At 46.5% G+C, this 18,088-nt stretch overlaps 2 protein-coding genes across 2 annotated transcripts in view; both read left to right on the top strand.

The window, feature by feature from the left end:
- Positions 1-18,088, top strand: part of LOC135827823 (receptor-type tyrosine-protein phosphatase delta-like) — a 362,685-nt gene that overhangs the window by 195,267 nt on the left and 149,330 nt on the right. The gene's annotated exons all lie outside the window — the stretch shown is intronic.
- LOC135827826 (mucin-2-like) overlaps positions 1-18,088 on the top strand; it is a 324,797-nt gene that overhangs the window by 2,930 nt on the left and 303,779 nt on the right. Inside the window, exons 2-4 of the mRNA XM_065340254.1 lie at positions 2,396-2,581; positions 11,551-11,802; positions 14,147-14,320. Of these exons, the coding sequence (XP_065196326.1) occupies positions 2,396-2,581; positions 11,551-11,802; positions 14,147-14,320 (612 nt within the window). The remainder of the gene's footprint in view (positions 1-2,395; positions 2,582-11,550; positions 11,803-14,146; positions 14,321-18,088) is intronic.

Below are 18,088 nucleotides of genomic sequence, written 5' to 3' on the forward strand. Positions count from 1 at the left end.
TCTGCGACTGGCTACTGAGTGTTGTGATCAGCAATGTTACCATGGGAGAAAATACGAGCGCAAGGATCTGTTGGGTCGTGTTGTGCCGTGCCGGTGCGAGAACCCTAAGTGCATGGCAAAATAGAACTGTTTCATCCACAATGCAGAATGTCTTGCGGTACATGCATTGATGACTGAACATCTCGCCAGCTCGCCCAAATGGGGATCATGCCCAAACGGAGGAACAAGACACTATGAACATGCAGTCTTCTTAACCCTTTGCATGCTGAGCCCCTTTTCTCCAATCCACTGGCTTTCCAGCGCACTGACTCTCTTGGTGGAGTATGCACTCACAGCTCGGAACGAAATTTATTCTCATTTCACTCCACCTTGATGGATTTTCATCGTCCTGGGCTCGTTGGAAAGGTCAGGACCAAGCGAATCCATCCTGGCAGCTCTCAGCTTCATAGACACATCAGGGCCACTTCCACGTCCTCTCCAAACTACTCCACCGTGCCTCGGAACGGCACCACGACTCAATTTCACATTCTTGTTCGGCTTCTTGCCCAAATTCAACAGATTTTCACAATTCAAACTGCGCGGCAAAGCTCAGATCCAAGCGCTTCATTTTATGTCCATCACGCATGCGCCGTGCCAAAGTGGAATCCCCTGGCACGCTCCTCAACAAAAAGAATTCATGAACAAAAAATTCGAGTTCACTCTGGGCCGTGATGTCCGTGTTCTCGCCGCTCAATGAATTCGTATCCTATCGCAAAGAACTTTATATCCCCGGAAAGATGACGCCAAGACCTTTCCAACGGTGTATTGATTATCGCGGTGCGTTCATGTTTGACGAAGTTACGAAAGTTTGTACACTGGTCTATGCACTGCGATATATCGCGCGAATCTTTTTGCGAGTTAACTTGTACGTAGTGGATCAGGTCATGCATAAAGTGCGAGTTAACTCGCACTCAGCACGCAAAGGGCTAAGAGAGAGAGAGAGAGGGAGGGGGGGGGGGAGGGTATATTCATACTCATAGGTTCGAAAGAACCGCACACACACTTTGTTGCAGACAGCGGCAAGCTTTGGCCCTCGTACTTCGAAGAGGGAGCAACCCACTGCGCTACGCTTGCGATTAACAGCAAGCTTCGATTTTTCAAAGGTACGACTTATCACTGGCTCTGGGGTAATGTTCCTGGAACAAATGCCCCATTGCCGACTGAGGGCCAGGGAGCACGCAATCTGCCTTCCTGGGCGAGAAGTGTTCCAGCACAAGAAGCAGCACGAATACATGCTGACAAAGACCACAATCACCACCAGCCGGCACACAGCACTTCAAACACCATCCCCTCCATCCATGTGTTTGCACTGTCCTCCTTTAGCTCTTCACGCTCAACAAATACCACGCACTGCTCATCGTTTTTTTATGCTTCCTCTGGGTTGGCTAGCCCTTCGACTTGACAAAACAGCGATCACCACTGCTATCGTCACCTCATAGAAGTCGCTTCCACCAGTGGATTTTCCTGTCTTTGCAAGGTGTCCAAGGATGGCTGCTGTTGTCACTACAGGCAAATCAGAAGTACTTTAGTGGCTGATGTCCAACCAGATCGTTGGAAAATCGATTTTTCCACTTCAGGGCTGCTGATCGCGATCGCGACTTGGTGACTTCGCAGAACCACGGTTACCTTCATAGAAGATGGCTCTGGAGAGGAAAAGGCAGACCAGAAAAAGGTTACTATTATCTTCAGCACCGATCTCAAGGAGAAAGAAATACGGTCTGTTGTAGCCAAGGCGCAAAATAAATCTCACAACACGATTCGCGATTCGAATATTTCAACAACAAAAAAACTCACCTCTGGAGTAACTCCTGTTTGTGGCCCGAGATCGTTCCCTCCCGCGCCTTGAAAAAATCCTGCAGCTGCATCACAGTCCATGTCTCTCTCGGAGACTCTGCTCCTACCAGCAGGAGGTCCAGCACCGCTTGAAGCCATCGCGAACCACTTGAGCTAAGCAAAAGACATTCCAAAACAAACCTGAAACACACTGTCAAAGATGCTGTCACGTTCAAAAACTAGCTCGATCGCGAGTGAGGTTGCCCCTGTGCTCGAACCCAGTATAATAAGGGGATCGGTGTATTGAAACGCCATCTGTCGCCGAGATATTATATTTACAGTCCACATGAAGATGACAACAAAGTGAGGTTGCCAACTGACAAACGCTCCTTATTCAGTTTCAGTGACTCACTCCGATAAGCACATTTCTAGGCAAATCTTTGGTGCTATTTTGAGTTTGTGCTGGATTGTTGACCCATGATCCATTTTGTTCCCAAGCTCTTCAAAGTCATGTCACTAGGGAAATGTGTAATCCTGCCACTTATTTCTGAATTTGTGTAACTCTATCCTACTGGACACACAGTGGACTGTGGAGCACCACCAACTAATATTCCTGGTGGTAAATTTCCATCTGGAAGTCTAACAACAGCTGGTACGACCCTCACGATAAAGTGTACTGATGGATATACACCTCAAACTGGAAAACAACAGATGATATCCTGCACCAGTGATGGCAAATGGACACCTACACTTTATAAACCTTGCATTCGTGAGTATTTATAAAGTTTTAATTCCCGTAGCTATGCAGAAGACGTTACTTCAGTAACGTCTGGCGCTAGCCAGGGTCCATACAGCTTTAATTTGGTGTTTGTTTGTTTGTGTGTTTGTGTCACGCCTGGCGCTATCCCGTATCTGTCCCGTACCGTACCATCAAACGCACCTGGCCACATACAGCTGGCCGCACTATTCAAATAGGGCTTTCAAACGCAAGATCATAACGTGAAGCAACTTGGAAGAATGAGTATGAATGCGAAGTGTATGGGGGAATGCATGTAGGGCGATAGTGCGGGTTCGAATTCCAGGTAATGCCTGAAAAAAAGTAAGAAAATTGAAAATTTATAACATCCCTATTCTTTTTTTCCCGTCAACAAGGCGGTAGATGGTGTCGTATTACCCTCGACCGTACCTGTCCCGTACCTGTTCCGTACCTGTCCCGTACCTGTCCCGTACCTCTCCCGTACATGTCCCGTACCGTACCGTACAATCAAAGACGGCTGGCCAGAATGCATATTCAAAATAGGGCTTTCAAATACAAGATCATAACGTGAAGCAACTTGGAAGAATTAGTATGTATGCGAAGTGTGTCGGGGGATGCATGCAGGGCGATAGTGCAGGTTCGAATCCCAGGTTATGTCAAAAAACAAAGAGTAGAAATTTATAAGAATATATACCACCCATTCCCTATGCTTTTTTTTCCTAGGTCATCAAGGCAAAAAAGCATAGCGTAGGGCCCTGAGCTTCCAAGCTCTCTCGTCACAGATACACGATAATTGAATGATATATAAAAATAATAATAAAAATTTGAAACTCGGATGTTGAGCCATAAATAAATGGAAGGCTGTCGGTTAGCGCTACGGAGATGCGTTGAAGCTAGGTGTCAGGACGTCGAATGTTTCAGTACTCTGTCAGTTTTGTGCCTAGTTATTGCACTTTCTGACTGTATATCATGTTACAGTGATGGAGAGTTACTCTTAACTCGTATCCATATGTGGCCCGATATCTGAGACTTTCGACCTTCGGGGCTACGCGGTTTTTTTTAGAAAACACTAAAAACAAATTTGTTCGCAAAAAAATCGATTCCGTCAAAGCAAAGTGCAGAGACGACAATGGCGGAATAAAATTGAAGGCGATTCTTGTGTCAGTTGGTTATTGGGCTCACGGAGCACAGCAGCCGCGATCCCATGGACGGTGATGGATCGTTCTTTGTGGATATCCTGTCAAGCGGCGACAGCGCTTCTAGTTCTGAGAGCGCATGTCAGGCGAATCGATCACAAGTGACACGCGGTACTTACCTGTCGGGGGCGACGATGATGAGGACTTGGCCTGGATGAGTATGATCAAGGCCAACCACAGTCTGCCTCAGCGATAGCTGCTACAGCTCCAGGCAAGGACAACCAGGTGGATTCCTGAGGGTACGCCGCTTGCAAGGTCGCTGGGCGCCTTTGCGCGAGTGGCAGAACTGTTTCCTGAGTGTCACGCCAGACCTGCTAAAACAGCACGAAATGATGCGAGTTTTCTTTGCGACGATGATCCTAAAATGTTTGGGATGGCAAGCTCGATACTCGAGCTAATAATGGCGAATCAGACCATCACGGAGCACATGAGGCTGGGCAATCTCGAGTAACATTCTGTTACTTTTGAGTTGGTGGTGTGAAACGCTTGTCAGGCTGGTTTACTGATGTTTGGAAATGGTCAGTCTCCACAAAGTGCAACAAGGCGAATCTGGACGCATTTGCTCTGTTTGACTCCTTCACAATACGTATGTGAATGCTGTCACATGTATCATGGTGTTCCGTCAAAATCTGTTGCAGACTATCCTGTCAAGCATGTCCATCACCAGGAGAACAGATAAATCACCTCTCCTTCTAATGCTGCTATTGCTGCTGTTGCAACTACACAACCTCAATAAAGTCACGGAATGCTGGAAATGAAGTACCTGAACAGTCAAAACACTTTACTATGATTATTAGTTGGCTAGTGATATCACATGGAAACAATTTTTGGTGGCTCCAAACACACTGATCTTTCAAAATTGTAAAAAAAGAACAATTCATTAACATGACTCCTGACTGTAGAATGCATTTCTACATGGTAAATATTGGTCTGATGGCCGTGAAACGAAGTCACAATACTCTACAAAGGCAAGACATCAATTTGCAATAAAAAAATCAATTTCACCAAAACAGCCCCGAAGGTCGATTTTCTCAGATATTGGGCCATGTCTTTTTTCTCTTCCACAATAATAAAAATAAAAATAATAATAATAGTACAGTGGAGATTGGATATAGCGACACTCATTCGGGAGAAAGCAAAATGTCGCTATATTCGATCTGTCACTAAACCCGATCTTCACATTTAGTATGCAATATGTATATCAAAATGACAGAAATGTATTGTAGATATACATGTACATGTGGATAACAGATGTGTATGACTGTACATATATCTTGCATGCAATGTACAAGGACGGTAAAGTCGCCCTGCACTGTGGCTACAACGTGCACTGACACATGATTGAGTGACCCGGAGGTCCGGGCAAGTGGCACAACCATGTACAGTGCGGATCGGCTATACGGTTGTCGGCTATAGTAATATACCTCTTATAGTGATCGTATTCTCAAATTCATTTTCTTAAACCACCCCTTTCTATACATATCGGATCGGCTATAGTAATAATCGGCTATAGTAATATATCGGCTATAATGATACGATTTCTTTGCCAAAATGATTTTATTGCATACATTTTTCATCGGCTAAAGTGATGATCATAAAAAATTATACATCGTACATGGCGAGATCTGATCGCGGCAGTCAGGAGGCGCTGGTACGACTATGATATCCCTCGGAGGGAATTCGAAATGCAGGGGCGTCACAGGGTGGTTGAGAGTGGTACGACCGGAGGTGCGGGGGTGTCCCGCGGAGAAAAAATTCGGATTTTTCGACCAACAGGGCACGTTTTAGCACTCTACATACAGCCGCAAAGGAGGGTTCCCCTAGCACTTATTAGACAATCCCACTCTAGCTAAAAAAACGGTTCTCATGGATTTTTTGGAATTTTCTGTACATCATTATAGCATAGGTGGCCAAGGCAAAAAGGAAGCCATTGCCCTCGAAAAAATCGCAAAATCCGAAGCACAGTTCTAGCGCCAGCCGCTGTGCAAAAACGTATGTCATGTCCTGCGAAAGTGCGCAGTCCAAACGTGGCACGTGTTGTGAGCTGCCTTTGGAGTGAAAAACTTGTCAGCGCCTTCTAGGTTCAGCCTGGTCCCATAGCTCAGTGGTAAGAGCATTGCTCATGACAAGCAGGGTCCCAGGTTCGAGTCTTGGTGGGTCTGGCGTTTTTTTCTCTTTTCAGGCAGTTCACTTCCCCGACTGATCATTTGAATAATAAACCAGTTAATAATAATAATAATAATATTAACTGGTTTTGAGGGAAAGAGACAAACGGGAAAAGTCATGATAATAATAATAATACTTCCTCCGTTAGCACCATATCCCTCACACACTCATACTCAGCCCAAGGCAGCAAGGAATTGTTTTGGAGATAGTATGCTGCTTCGAGTAACTGGTCTTGTAATGCAAAAGCTCGAAGAGCTGGAAAGCTATGCCAGGCCACTGGCAGCAACTGGCTCGCGAGGAGCCGCAATAAACCCACATTGTGCCACAATGGGGTTGCAGGGCAAAGCCAATGCAATTGGCAACAACTGGCTCGTGAAGAGCCGCAACTAGCGAAGCAAGTGACCAGTTAGGAGCGATAGAGGTCCACAAAGCAGCAACACTATCCCCGAACCACCCCCCAAGAAATTATCGAGCAGTGACATTCCTATGCTAGGACTTCTGGGATGGAACATAAACTGTCCGTGCAAAGAATCAGATTAGGTCACTCACTGAGGCAAGCTGAGCCGAGATCTTGGACTTGGTCTCCATTGCAATTCGCATATAGCGTAGACACACATCGCTCTGCCACCTGCCGGCAGAACGAATCAGCGAATCGGGTATCCCTGCCATGGCGGCGGTAGTAGCTGCGCCAATTCGGGATGAGTGTCCCGAGTAGAGTTCGATGTTTGGCACCGCAGCCTTTTCAAGCAGCAAGCGCACAGTACTGGTGAAAACAGCTCTGGATAATGGCACACCCTTGGCAAGTAAATACAGAGGAGTGGATGCGTTTCGACTGCCAATCATCGCCAGGTAGCGTAGCATAGCATACACAGGGCAGTAAGGGCGACCGGCCGGTCCAATGACAATGTGGACTCCCTTTCCAAATTGGTCTGTCTTTGATCTCTTTAGCAGGATGGTCATGCTGCCCGACTCAAATCTGATACACTCTCTTGTAAGGCCCTCTGTAAATTCGGTGCACCTTAGGAAACCAAAGAATGCCAACAGCACAGCAGACTTGAAGAGAACTTTGGTCATGCTCGGGCAACACGGGGAGGTGATCACAGGCATCGACTAATTTCCTTAGAGTTGGCATAGTTATGGGCAATCTAGGCTTTACTGTCTCGGTCCCATGGCACCGTTGAACACCCTTCAACACTCTCTTGAGAAGCCAGGTCTCGATCAGGGTATCCTCTAGACCCTGTTCAATGTGTGCATTCCGTACAGCTTGCAAATAAACAGATATCGTGCAAGGGCGGACAGAGCGAGCAAGAAAAGCGCAAAAGCAGCTGAGGGTAAGATCAGAAGCTGGGTAAGGTTGCAGATTGAAAAGGGAGCAGAAACTGACAAAACGACGCTCACCAGCAGAGTAGGTGCGTCTGGTATTAGCAGCAATTGCACAGGCAGCGTACTTAGTGACTTCGCTCACAAGACTGCTGGAAGACGAGCACGGTCTGGACTCGGCCGGGCTAACGGAGCATGACGTCGAAATTCCTGCATAAGAAGACGAGAAAGGCAATCTGCAATGACATTCTTGGAGCCAGCAATGTGCACAGCGCTAACATGAAAGTTGAACTCATAGCAAACGAAGAACAGTTCGCATAGCAACTTCATCACAGCTGGGGCTTTGCACGTGCCCGAACGGATGCAGTCCACTACCGCCGAGTTGTCACAGTGTAACCGAATCCGGAGCTTAGCCCATTCGTCGCCCCATGTGGTGCAGGCTGCTACGAGGGCAAACAGCAGTCATCTCTTGAAGACAGCGCGGCACGGCTTCAAAAGTAGACGTGTGTACGTGCTTGCATGCATGAAAATAGCTGCTATGAGGGCAGAGTTCACAGTTTTGTGAGTTACGATATTCGTTTGGGCAGTCAACTTGACATTCGAATGTCGACTCGAGAACGAACGTTCGAAGCTTCTCAGCATTCGTTTGACCACTAGTGCAAACACATGGACGGAGTGGATGGTGTTTGAAGAACAGTGTGCTGTGTGCCGGCTGGTGGTGATGGTGGTCTTTGTCAGCATGTATTCGTGCTGCTTCTTGTGCTGGAACACTTCTCGCCCAGGAAGGCAGATTGCGTGCTCCCTGGCCCTCAGTTGGCAATGGGGCATTTGTTCCAGGAACGTTACCCCAGAGCCAATGATGAGTCGTACCTTTGAAAAGCCGAAGCTTACTGTTAATCGCAAGCGTAGCGCAGTGGATTGCTCCCTCTTCGAAGCACGAAGGCCAAAGCTTGCCGCTGTCTGCAGCCAAGTGTGTGTGCGGTTCTTTCGAACCTATGAATATACCCCCCTGCATGTTCAGAGTGAACTATTTTCTAGTATATTTAACATCCTCAACCCGTCACCACCATGCGCTCTTGGCCGAACTAATGCACGAAGCATAAACACACCAGCACAGCAAGGACACTTCCGTTGACAGATATTGTTTACGCCTCTAGACCGCTGTTTCTTTTCTTCGAGCTCATCGTTAGAGGAGGATAGTAGCAGGATACTAATGATGATATAATATAAGATGATAGACGGTTTATGGTCCGATATTGATGATTGAAGATCTAAGAAAGCAATGACAGTGATTGCGAAATAGATAATATTATCATGATTATATGCCAGTCTGGTAATGCGTTGTACTAGTGGACAGTATTGAAATCATCACTGCATTCGATGCAAATATTGGTATACCTTTGGTTTCAGTATTGGGAAAAAAAAGAGTAAGAGAATCTGGTTGATTTGGTTGCATCTGCGACTGGCTACCGGGTGTTGTGATCAGCAATGTTACAAAGGGAGAAAATAAGAGCGCAAGGATCTGTTGGGTCTTGTTGTGCCGGTGCGAGAACCCTAAGTGCATGGCAAAATTGAACTGTTTCATCCACAATGCAGAATGTCTTGCGGTACATGGCATTGATGACTGAACATCTCGCCAGCTCGCCCAAATGGGGATCATGCCCAAACGGAGGAACAAGACATCTTTCCAGCTCAGCTAGCTATATACCGTGAAACGGATGATTAACTTGTGCCACGCATGACAGCTTCTGTTCCATTCGGCCCAGGCTTAGACACATCAATGCCAATAGCAGCTGATCCTCCATTACATGCTCATTGGCGATTTACGGCCACCTCCAACTGTATCCGCCGTCCCTCAGCTTCCGTCTTCGCAGATCTGGCTCGGCGAGTACATTTTCTCGGCTAGGCTCAAAGAAGTCCCACAGAGCGGTCCAAACACCTGAAGGCAAACCAGTCAGAAACTGGAGCGGCTCAGAGTCTTTCTTTATGTTATTGTACGTAAGCTGTTTTCGGCTTTCTTCACCCCATCGTCCAACTGGTCCACGAGACTCTGTACACGAGCTCTACTTGCTGCCAACTCCTGATGCAGATGCTGCACTTCCATTACAGGACCAGACTGCACTAAGCCAGGTTCCTTTCCAACTCAAAATGCCGTTGCCTCTCAGCAAAATGCTGGTTTGCGAGCATGGGGAGCTCGTGATGCAGACGCTGCACTTCCATGACCGAACTGCACTAGGCTCAGCAAATACTGTTTGCGAGCATGGGGAGCAGAGCGTCCAGACTCCACTCTCTTGCGAAAAGCAAACCTGGTACCCTAGGACAGCTGTTTGGTTTCCTGGACTCATCCTGCCCTTGTAGAGCTGGGCAAAACGATTTCGATTTCGGGATCGAAATGATCGCTGCAACTCAAATATTCAGAGTGACCCTAAAACTACGTCCTTCCTCACGGGGAATAGCCTGGATCCGCTTGCTCCAGGCCGCTGTGGCTCCACACGAGGAAAGGAGTGAAATGACTTGTTTGCTTCGTCCTCCTGTTCTGACAGTGAGGAACGCAGCAATGATCCTGAGAAGGCATCCTGAAGTCGTAAAAAGGAAGATCTAAACAAAAAACAAAACAGCTCAAATCAAAAGTTCTTGTGGCATTTTTTGTAGACAGGCTTGCACTGCGTGTAGATTTCGCGTGCTCTGCACTTCGCATGCGAGAAGTCACGCACAGCCGAGGTGATGTTGGTCGCGTGTGTGCAGCAGGATCCCACGCGACTGCGGAGTTGCCCCCTTGCTCGAAGCCAGACAATAATAAGGGGATCGGTCTATTGGAAGAGGATTCCATAGGGGATTGCAGAAAAAAATTCTAAAAACCCCCAACATTTGACCCATCTATGGCCAAAGCTAGAAGTCCATCTTTTTCTGAATGGACTGTAAGTTAACCTGCCATGTACTATCAAGCCATAAAGCTCTCCCTGCCATGCACTAACCTATACCCGAAACGGCAAGACGTTGACCTGAATAGAGCTACCAGTAATTCACAAGAGGCAGATATAACAAGAATGTTTTGTGAGGGACATGGTTGTTCTCGGTCCGCCAAGTTAACATTGGCACTTATCTTTGCACTTGATTTTTCGGTGTTCTGCCTGCATCATACGGCATGGAACCACTGATTCACGATCCGAACATAACCATTGACCATTGCATCCGACAACAGGACAGCACAAATCATCACAGAAGTTGCAATCGGTTCGTTTTAGTCGTTTGACTTGAGCATTTCCGTCAACACAAGACGATTTCCAGTCCGTAAAAGAAGTCTGAATGTTTCCACTCCGGGGCGATGGAGAATAGTTCCTGCCTACTTGTGCAGGTGACTGATGTCAGTGATTGCAACGATTGTTTACCCCAGTGAGGTATAGTCTCATTAGAAAAGTTGAAAATATGCTCCTGGAGCTTAAATTTCAGTCAGCTCGTACAGCGCCTAGTGAATAGTTATCACCAGAAAATTGCTGAAGAAGAAACTGCAGCTCATGCCAGCACCAACATCTCTAATGCGAGAAAAATCCGGCGGACACGCTCTGAAACTCACCGAGGACCTGGCAAGGGAGCTGATCTAAATATACAGCGAATCATGGGGGCCCTCTCGTGTAACATACTTTTCGGAAAGCTCGTGGAAAAGAGCTTCTCCTGCTCCAGAGAGTCTTTGCGACACTGGTGCAAGGTGTTAGGTGCAGCAACCGGACTGAGTTGCTTGCTGACATGTAAATCATCATGTGGCCGGATATCTGCAAAAATGGACCTTCCGTGAAAATTTGGCAAAGATGAGTTTTTTAAGGAATCTTGTTCAGTGTCATTACCACGTGTACCAGAGAAATTTTCGGGTTATCGTCTGAATCTCGACCCAGCTCAGTCGCATCATCTCGAGTGATCCCAGCAGCGTAAAATTCCTCGTCGTCAGTACTGAGCAGAAGAGCATCGTCAGGAAGAAGCCTGACGACCTCCTGAACAATAGATCGCAGCTCGGTAGCTATTGTCGATCTCAAGAGGTGACAAGTGACAAGACAGCGCGAAGCTTTGCGTGCCAACGTGGCACAAAAAATGTCCCGGCAAAAATCGAGCTTCACTCCAAATGAATAATCTTCACGGAAGGTCGAATCTCGCAGAAAACCAGCCATGTGTATGTATTGTTTTCTGATCGTGGTATGCTTCAAGTGTTTGTATTTTCTTCTTGAGACAAATGTGAAGATAAGCGCCAATTTTAACTTGGCGGACCAAGTTTATGGCTGTATTCTTATCTGCTGCTTCTATTTTCAGCGATACTTCCGACTGTGACATACAACACCACTTCAACTTCAATAACTGCGACTTTTTCTATGTATGAACCAATGACTGGAAAATTCTGTGTGAAACATAATGGATCCTCGACACCAGTTTGTGAGAAAACGTTTAGTGTACAAATAACTGGCCTCCGGCCATACACAAACTACTCATTGTTTTCCTACACAAAAACAGATGACCTACAATCACAGAATACTGCTACTGTGATCGTGAGGACCAACGCATCGGGTAAGCTACCTCGGCAAAATGTATGTCAATCATTTGCACTTCAACTCAGCACCTCTGTGCATGTTGTACACTTCAATATATTTGCAGGTAGGTTTCCTTTGGGGTGTAGATCGACTGTACAAAGCCTTTGAAACAGTTTCTGACCGGAACCTTGAAATTGGCATACCCCTCAAAGATGGTCAAAACATCACATGATTTTTGGGTCTACAAACAAGCCACGCTACAGCGTACACGAACAAGCTACGAGCGAAACTCCATCAAGCCAACATTGCCTCACCGTAGAAGAGTTCCTAGGGCAGCACAGCTTAGCCACACCAGCACCCCAGAAGACGAGGACCATCACCCCATGACTACACGACTGATCGTCTTGAAAATAGCCAAATTACAAGCGCTGGTAAAACAGCGAGCTACGTCCGCAACTAGCAAGAACTACACACCGGCAGATAGCTCTTGCGTCCCCAAAATACTTCGGTGTGACATATGATGCAAGATGGTCTGAAGTTTTGCGGGCAGTTTTTGAAATTTGCGGCAAGAGAAACGATGACATCACGAGTTACTTCTGGATAACCCTTATTCACTCACTATTACAGTTTGGTCCATTGACCCCCAGTGTGGCTTGGATATTGGGCAAAATCCACAAAACGGCTAAAATACGCCCTGAAACAAGGTACGAGAATGAGGGGTCACTGCTGCTCACAACAACACAGTACAGCCAAACCAACTACAGTATGTTTGCACGCCATTCCAAGTTACCTTGTATTGCTCATTGTCAGAGTTGAATCTCTAACATGGCACAAAGTCTAAGGTTTTAACGAGGAAAATCCATCGTTAAAGAAATGTTACTGGAGTTCCACTTCTCTCTTCTGCACTACGACGAGTGAGTGATGGCAGGGCCGTTAATTGTGCCCGCCAAGTTGGGAATTTAGCAAATGTGGCCATCTTTCTGTGACGGTACGGTGCAGGACATGCACGGGATCGTGGGCCAGTCATGGCGCATCACGTGATGATGGTCCTACCACACACACAGACATACGAAATAACGCGGTGTGGACCCTGGCTAGAGCCAGGCACTACTAAGGTAACGTCTTTTGCATAGCGTCGGGAATAATCAAGTTTGGAGCTCTCCAACAACCGTGCACGAGCCGCATCTAACCTCGTAGCAGGAAAGCACACACGGATCCATATGCATTTTCACAAGGCTACCAGCACTTAGGCATCTTGGGAATAATCCTTGCCGCACAGGAGCTCAAATGAAGCCGCCACAAAGCATCACTTACTGAATAACAGCACATGACGAGAAAGAAGAACAGGTCCACAACAAAAATCAGCATGGACTGCACCAGTAGCGGAAGATCCCGCAGAAAATCCTCGGGTACTGGGCAGCTACTTCGGGCAAGTGCTGTGAGGATGTAGGGTCATAATGGATAGCCAAAGTGGAGTCTGCGCATCTTGATAAATGTACCAGGTGGTGAAATAAGTAAAAAGTTAAAACTGTAAACCCCTTGTTGAAAGTCTTCGGTGAAGCATGCGCTCTGGTACTGCACATACTCTGCGAGCAAATGATCAGACGGCAGTGTTTCTCCTGTTGCAAAACCTGGTGAAGAAGTGCCTTGGTCCTAGTGGTGACTCAACGAGGCCTATTGCACAGCGTGGATAACGCCGTGTATGCACATTGCTGTAAAAAGTGATTGGTGGCACCCTAATATTCCATGGACAGCTGGTCCTGGAGAGTAACAGCCGAGAGAAAATCTTATCTCAGGAGCGCAACCGCACTAATGCACCAGAGATGATGCTCAAAATGAAACAATACTAGCCACAATACCAGCAAAAACCACATCTTCTGGTGCCAGTGTGGTCAGACATAAAGGTCTCACAGGGGCATAGGAAGGTATTTTAGTGTGGCATGGTCAGCCATCTGAGGTACAAGTTACTCATGGGGGGGGGGGGGGGGAGCAGTGGATGAGCCAAAACCTTTGCAAATTTAGAGCCCAGATCAGTGGATTTTTTAGTTCATGGCGTATTGATGGTGAGAAGGAGAGCTCTGTGCTAGAATAACGTTGCAGCCTAGTGCACGTGTGAGGGCAGGTGTGTATTTACCACCATACTGCCAGGTGTGTTTTTATCACCATTTGAATCAACCATGGGGTACCGGGGCAAAGAGTGGTACGGTCAATACCGTGGTGACTGTACCGTGTCCGACGCCCCTGTCTCAGTGTGCCTTTCCAAATGTCTAGATGGAACAAGCAGTCCTCATTCTGTGGTTGGTCATGAACTGAAATCACAACATTAATCAGAATGATTTTGCCGAATTCTCTTCATTTAATGTTTTTCTCTGCCGTCAAAGACTGCGGTGTCCCCAAGAATCCAACTGGAGGTACCTACGTGTTTAAGTCTACAAAGCAAGGAGCTACTGCAACAGCTAAGTGTAATGACACATGGTCCCTCAAACGTACCTCCGGCAACTCTATTTCATGCACAGTAGCTGGTATGTGGTCACCTCTTGATTCACCTTGCATTCGTAAGTAGTCAAAACGTCATTATTGGTATGATATTACTAAGCCTTTGAGAGCCTTAATTGGGAGTTTCTGTATAAACGATGAAACAATAGACATTCATGATTTCACAGCAAAGACTAAAATTTTCATGCACTACTTCCTCCGTATACAAAAACTTCGTAACGTTTTTCAACGTTTTTTTAGCAACATCCTGCTCAACGAACCGCGCCAAAGGCTATCATCGACAACCCACATTCATGTCGAGGTAAGTTTGGTTGATCCCGAACAGATTCTCCACGGAAGCCATGCTCGTGAGGTCGTTGCCGGAGGAGGAACTCACGAGTCGATTGAAGAAAAAACTAACACTTACTAGCTCGAAACTGACGCAGTGACGAAGTGTAGCTCGTGGCTGGAACACAGAGTCACGCGGCACTCGCTGCCCTGAAGCTAGCCGGGCACGTAGGTCTACGTACAGTGCACGGCCTGCAGCGTGAGACCATAAGACTGTTCCTCTCGCACAGCAAGATGAAACATTTCAGTCGTAGTGCAACCAGAGCAGACTCCGGATCGGAATGTCGACGACCTGGCTTTCTTCGCCCCTCTCTCCAGTCAGACGTCTCCTTTGTCGCGAAGGAGAATCGCAGGGACCTCCTCGAAGCCGTTGTACAATGCTGGGAGGAGTATACTGCCGAGAGCCTGTGGATGTGCTTGTATGACTCGTTTCACGGCATAGTTGAGGTCGCGGGCTGGAACGACTGAATAGTCGACGTCAATTCGTACGCAGCTCTGGAGATGAAGAGGAAGTAGCCAGAGTGCCGTGTCGAATCATCACTCCGCTGACAAGAAGCTGAACGAAATGCGAGCGGAAGCAGCGACTGTTGGCGATGGGGAGTCAGAGTCGTCAGGTGACAATGACACAAGAGACGAAGACTCTGAATAGAATCAATCTCATTCGTCTGAGTTGCTTTTTTCTTTGTATATAGCTTGCAAACAGGTTAGACAATGCCACGAGTGTTATTCCAAGTCAAACGGAACAATTCCAGAGCTATGTGCAGTCTTCCAAAGAAAGTGAAAAAAAAGAAAGTCAAAGGTTTTGTATACGGAGGAAGTAGGATGGCAATAAACAGAATCAGCTGAAGCGACGTGTTGCGCCTGTTCAAATGTTCATGTACTGAAGGATTAACTGGTGGATTTCTGTCACCGGTGTTTGCTACTGCATGTATGTACAAGATAAATACAAATTTGTTATTGCATTCTGCAACTTTGTAACTGGGGACTACATGAAACCAAAGTGATGAGCACTTATATAATTTCAACCCAGAAAAGAAAGGGGAACAGACAAGGAGTATATGGTTCATGCGAAAAGTCAAAAATGTTACTGTTTGTACCAGGCTGGCTTCTGAACAGACCGGCCAGATTGTTTCAGCTGCTTCTGCAAACTTTCAACCTGTGGTTTTATGTCCTCGGACGGTGGGAACAGGGATGGGAGGTCAGTGAGCTTGTTCATGATGAGCCTGGCCTTAAGCCGCTCACAGTCCAGAATAATGCTGGGGAAAGTCAAGGATCTCGCAGTCCTAATTTATACATACTAATAGTTACAGTGGAGATCTGCAACTACAATCAGCTTCTACTTTGCAACATTAACGGATTAGTCCCCTTTTGTCGATTGATGGATCAATCGGTAGATTCGGCTCTGTTCTTCTTTCCTTTCCTTCTTGTTTTGAATTGTATGTTGAACTCATTGGATTTCTTTGTATTCTGTATCTCGTTATCGTTATATTTTCCTCTAGCCCTCTCGCTTAGGATGAGCTTTCTTTTTTAATTTTTTATGGCAGCTTAAGCGAAGGCTATATACCTGCTTTATGCAGGTTGATGCCAACGCGAACAAGCAAAATAATAATGATAATGATAATAATACGAAGTCTGAAGAAAGCGTTGAACGGTCTCTGCTGGGATGACGACTACACCATAGCTCAGTGGTTAGAGCATCGCTGGCTACAAGCGAGGGCCCCTGGTTCGAGTCCTGGTGGTGACAGTCAATTTTTTCTTCAGACTTTTCCCGTTTGTCTCTTTCCCTCAAACCAGTTAATAATAATAATAATAATAATAATAGTTACAGTTCTCAAGTCACTCATGGACAGGTCCATGGGTTTAACGCACCTGTCAATGAAATCCAGCCAGAAAAGTCTACAAAATGCATTTTAGTATTTTTACAAAATGCATTTTAGTATTTTTAGAACTTATTCAGAAAGTGGTGGACATCACGCAACTGCATTGTAAATAAAACAGGGTTTGTCAACTGACAACCGCTCTATTCGGTTGCAATTCACTCTTGGCGAATGCGCTGGATGAAAATTATTTTACTAGTGATGTCGAAAAATGATTGATGTTTCGGGCAAGTCACCCATCGTCAGAACAATTTACAAGGGGCGAACCAGGCCTTTCATAACGAAAGCAAGCGAGAGCGTATGTATATCCATGTACAAAACAAGTGAAATACACAATAGTCCTACGAAATTGAGTGTATGAATTCGCATGTACATCAGACAAGGAGAAGTGCGCTGACAGAGTGGGTATGCAAGAGCTCAGCAGATAACGCCCAGGAAATGTGTGTATGAAGGTGCCGTGGTTGGCTATCACCTGACCTCTCATGTTTATTGGCAGTCTTCGGACGGGCCAGGAGATGTTGAATAAATAAATAAATAAATACCACAATCATTGTGTGTACAACCCTGTACAGACACAGCAAGATTTAGCAGTTTCAATGTGAGGGTGCTAGCACCTTCAAAGGCCATCCGAAGGCGATATTGATCTCCGGACGACACTGTCGAATCTCGATGGACTCCCTGATTTTCTTCTGGCCATCCGTGTTCCCACAGCCAGTACTTGGGCCTCAATGAAAATCATATATGTGCTCCTGATGGTTCCGTGCTGCTGGTAATCAGTAGCCATGTGTTTACCCCACGGTTTGTTGAGTATCCTGTGACATGCTTCGTAGTGGTGTTGAGTATCCTGTGACGTGCTTCGTAGTGGTGTTGAGTATCCTGTGACGTGCTTCGTAGTGGTGTTCCTCGAAACGGTTTCTTGCGACCCTTAAGGTCTCACCGATATGTACAGGAAGCCTAGTGACAGTGGCGTCAACGTGGACTTTCATTCCGAAGTGCCTCGCTCCGTCAAGTATGCGGTTGGTAAGCAGCACGTCATCGGAGCTTGAAAACATTCGCTATGAGAGTCTCGATATGACGAAGAAATTGCTGGGAAGCAACAACTACCGTATTTTCCGGGGTATAAGCCGCATTTTTTTCGCTAAAAATCGGACCAAAATCGCCCCTGCGGCTTATACACCGAATATGCTTGGGCGAATGAATGCTTAGCATACATCAGTATGCATGCTGACGTCATGTGACATGTCATTCGACTCAGCTTCGCGCCTGTGTTGCTATCCCAGCACTTTTACTAGTTTTAGTGCGCGGGCTACACCATACGGTAAGCGATACGGGGACTCTATTTTGCGTACTGCAAGTGCCGGTTTACACCAACAGGCCGTATGAAGAAACCATCAATTTCCAAAGTATGCAAACGGGTGGATGAGTCATGGAAGGCCATCCCAAATACAATGGTCGCCAAATCATTCAAAAAGTGCTCAATTTCAAATGCACTGGACGGCACTGAAGATGACATGATCTTTGAGGACCACAATGATTCAGACTCCGGCAGCCATGAAGACGGCGACGGCATCGCTGCAGAGGTAGCTTTGATCAACATCAGTGGCAGCGAGACTGAAGATAGTG

This window comes from Sycon ciliatum, chromosome 12 (genome assembly GCF_964019385.1).
Source record: "Sycon ciliatum chromosome 12, ocSycCili1.1, whole genome shotgun sequence".
NCBI classification, from domain to species: Eukaryota; Metazoa; Porifera; class Calcarea; order Leucosolenida; family Sycettidae; genus Sycon; species Sycon ciliatum.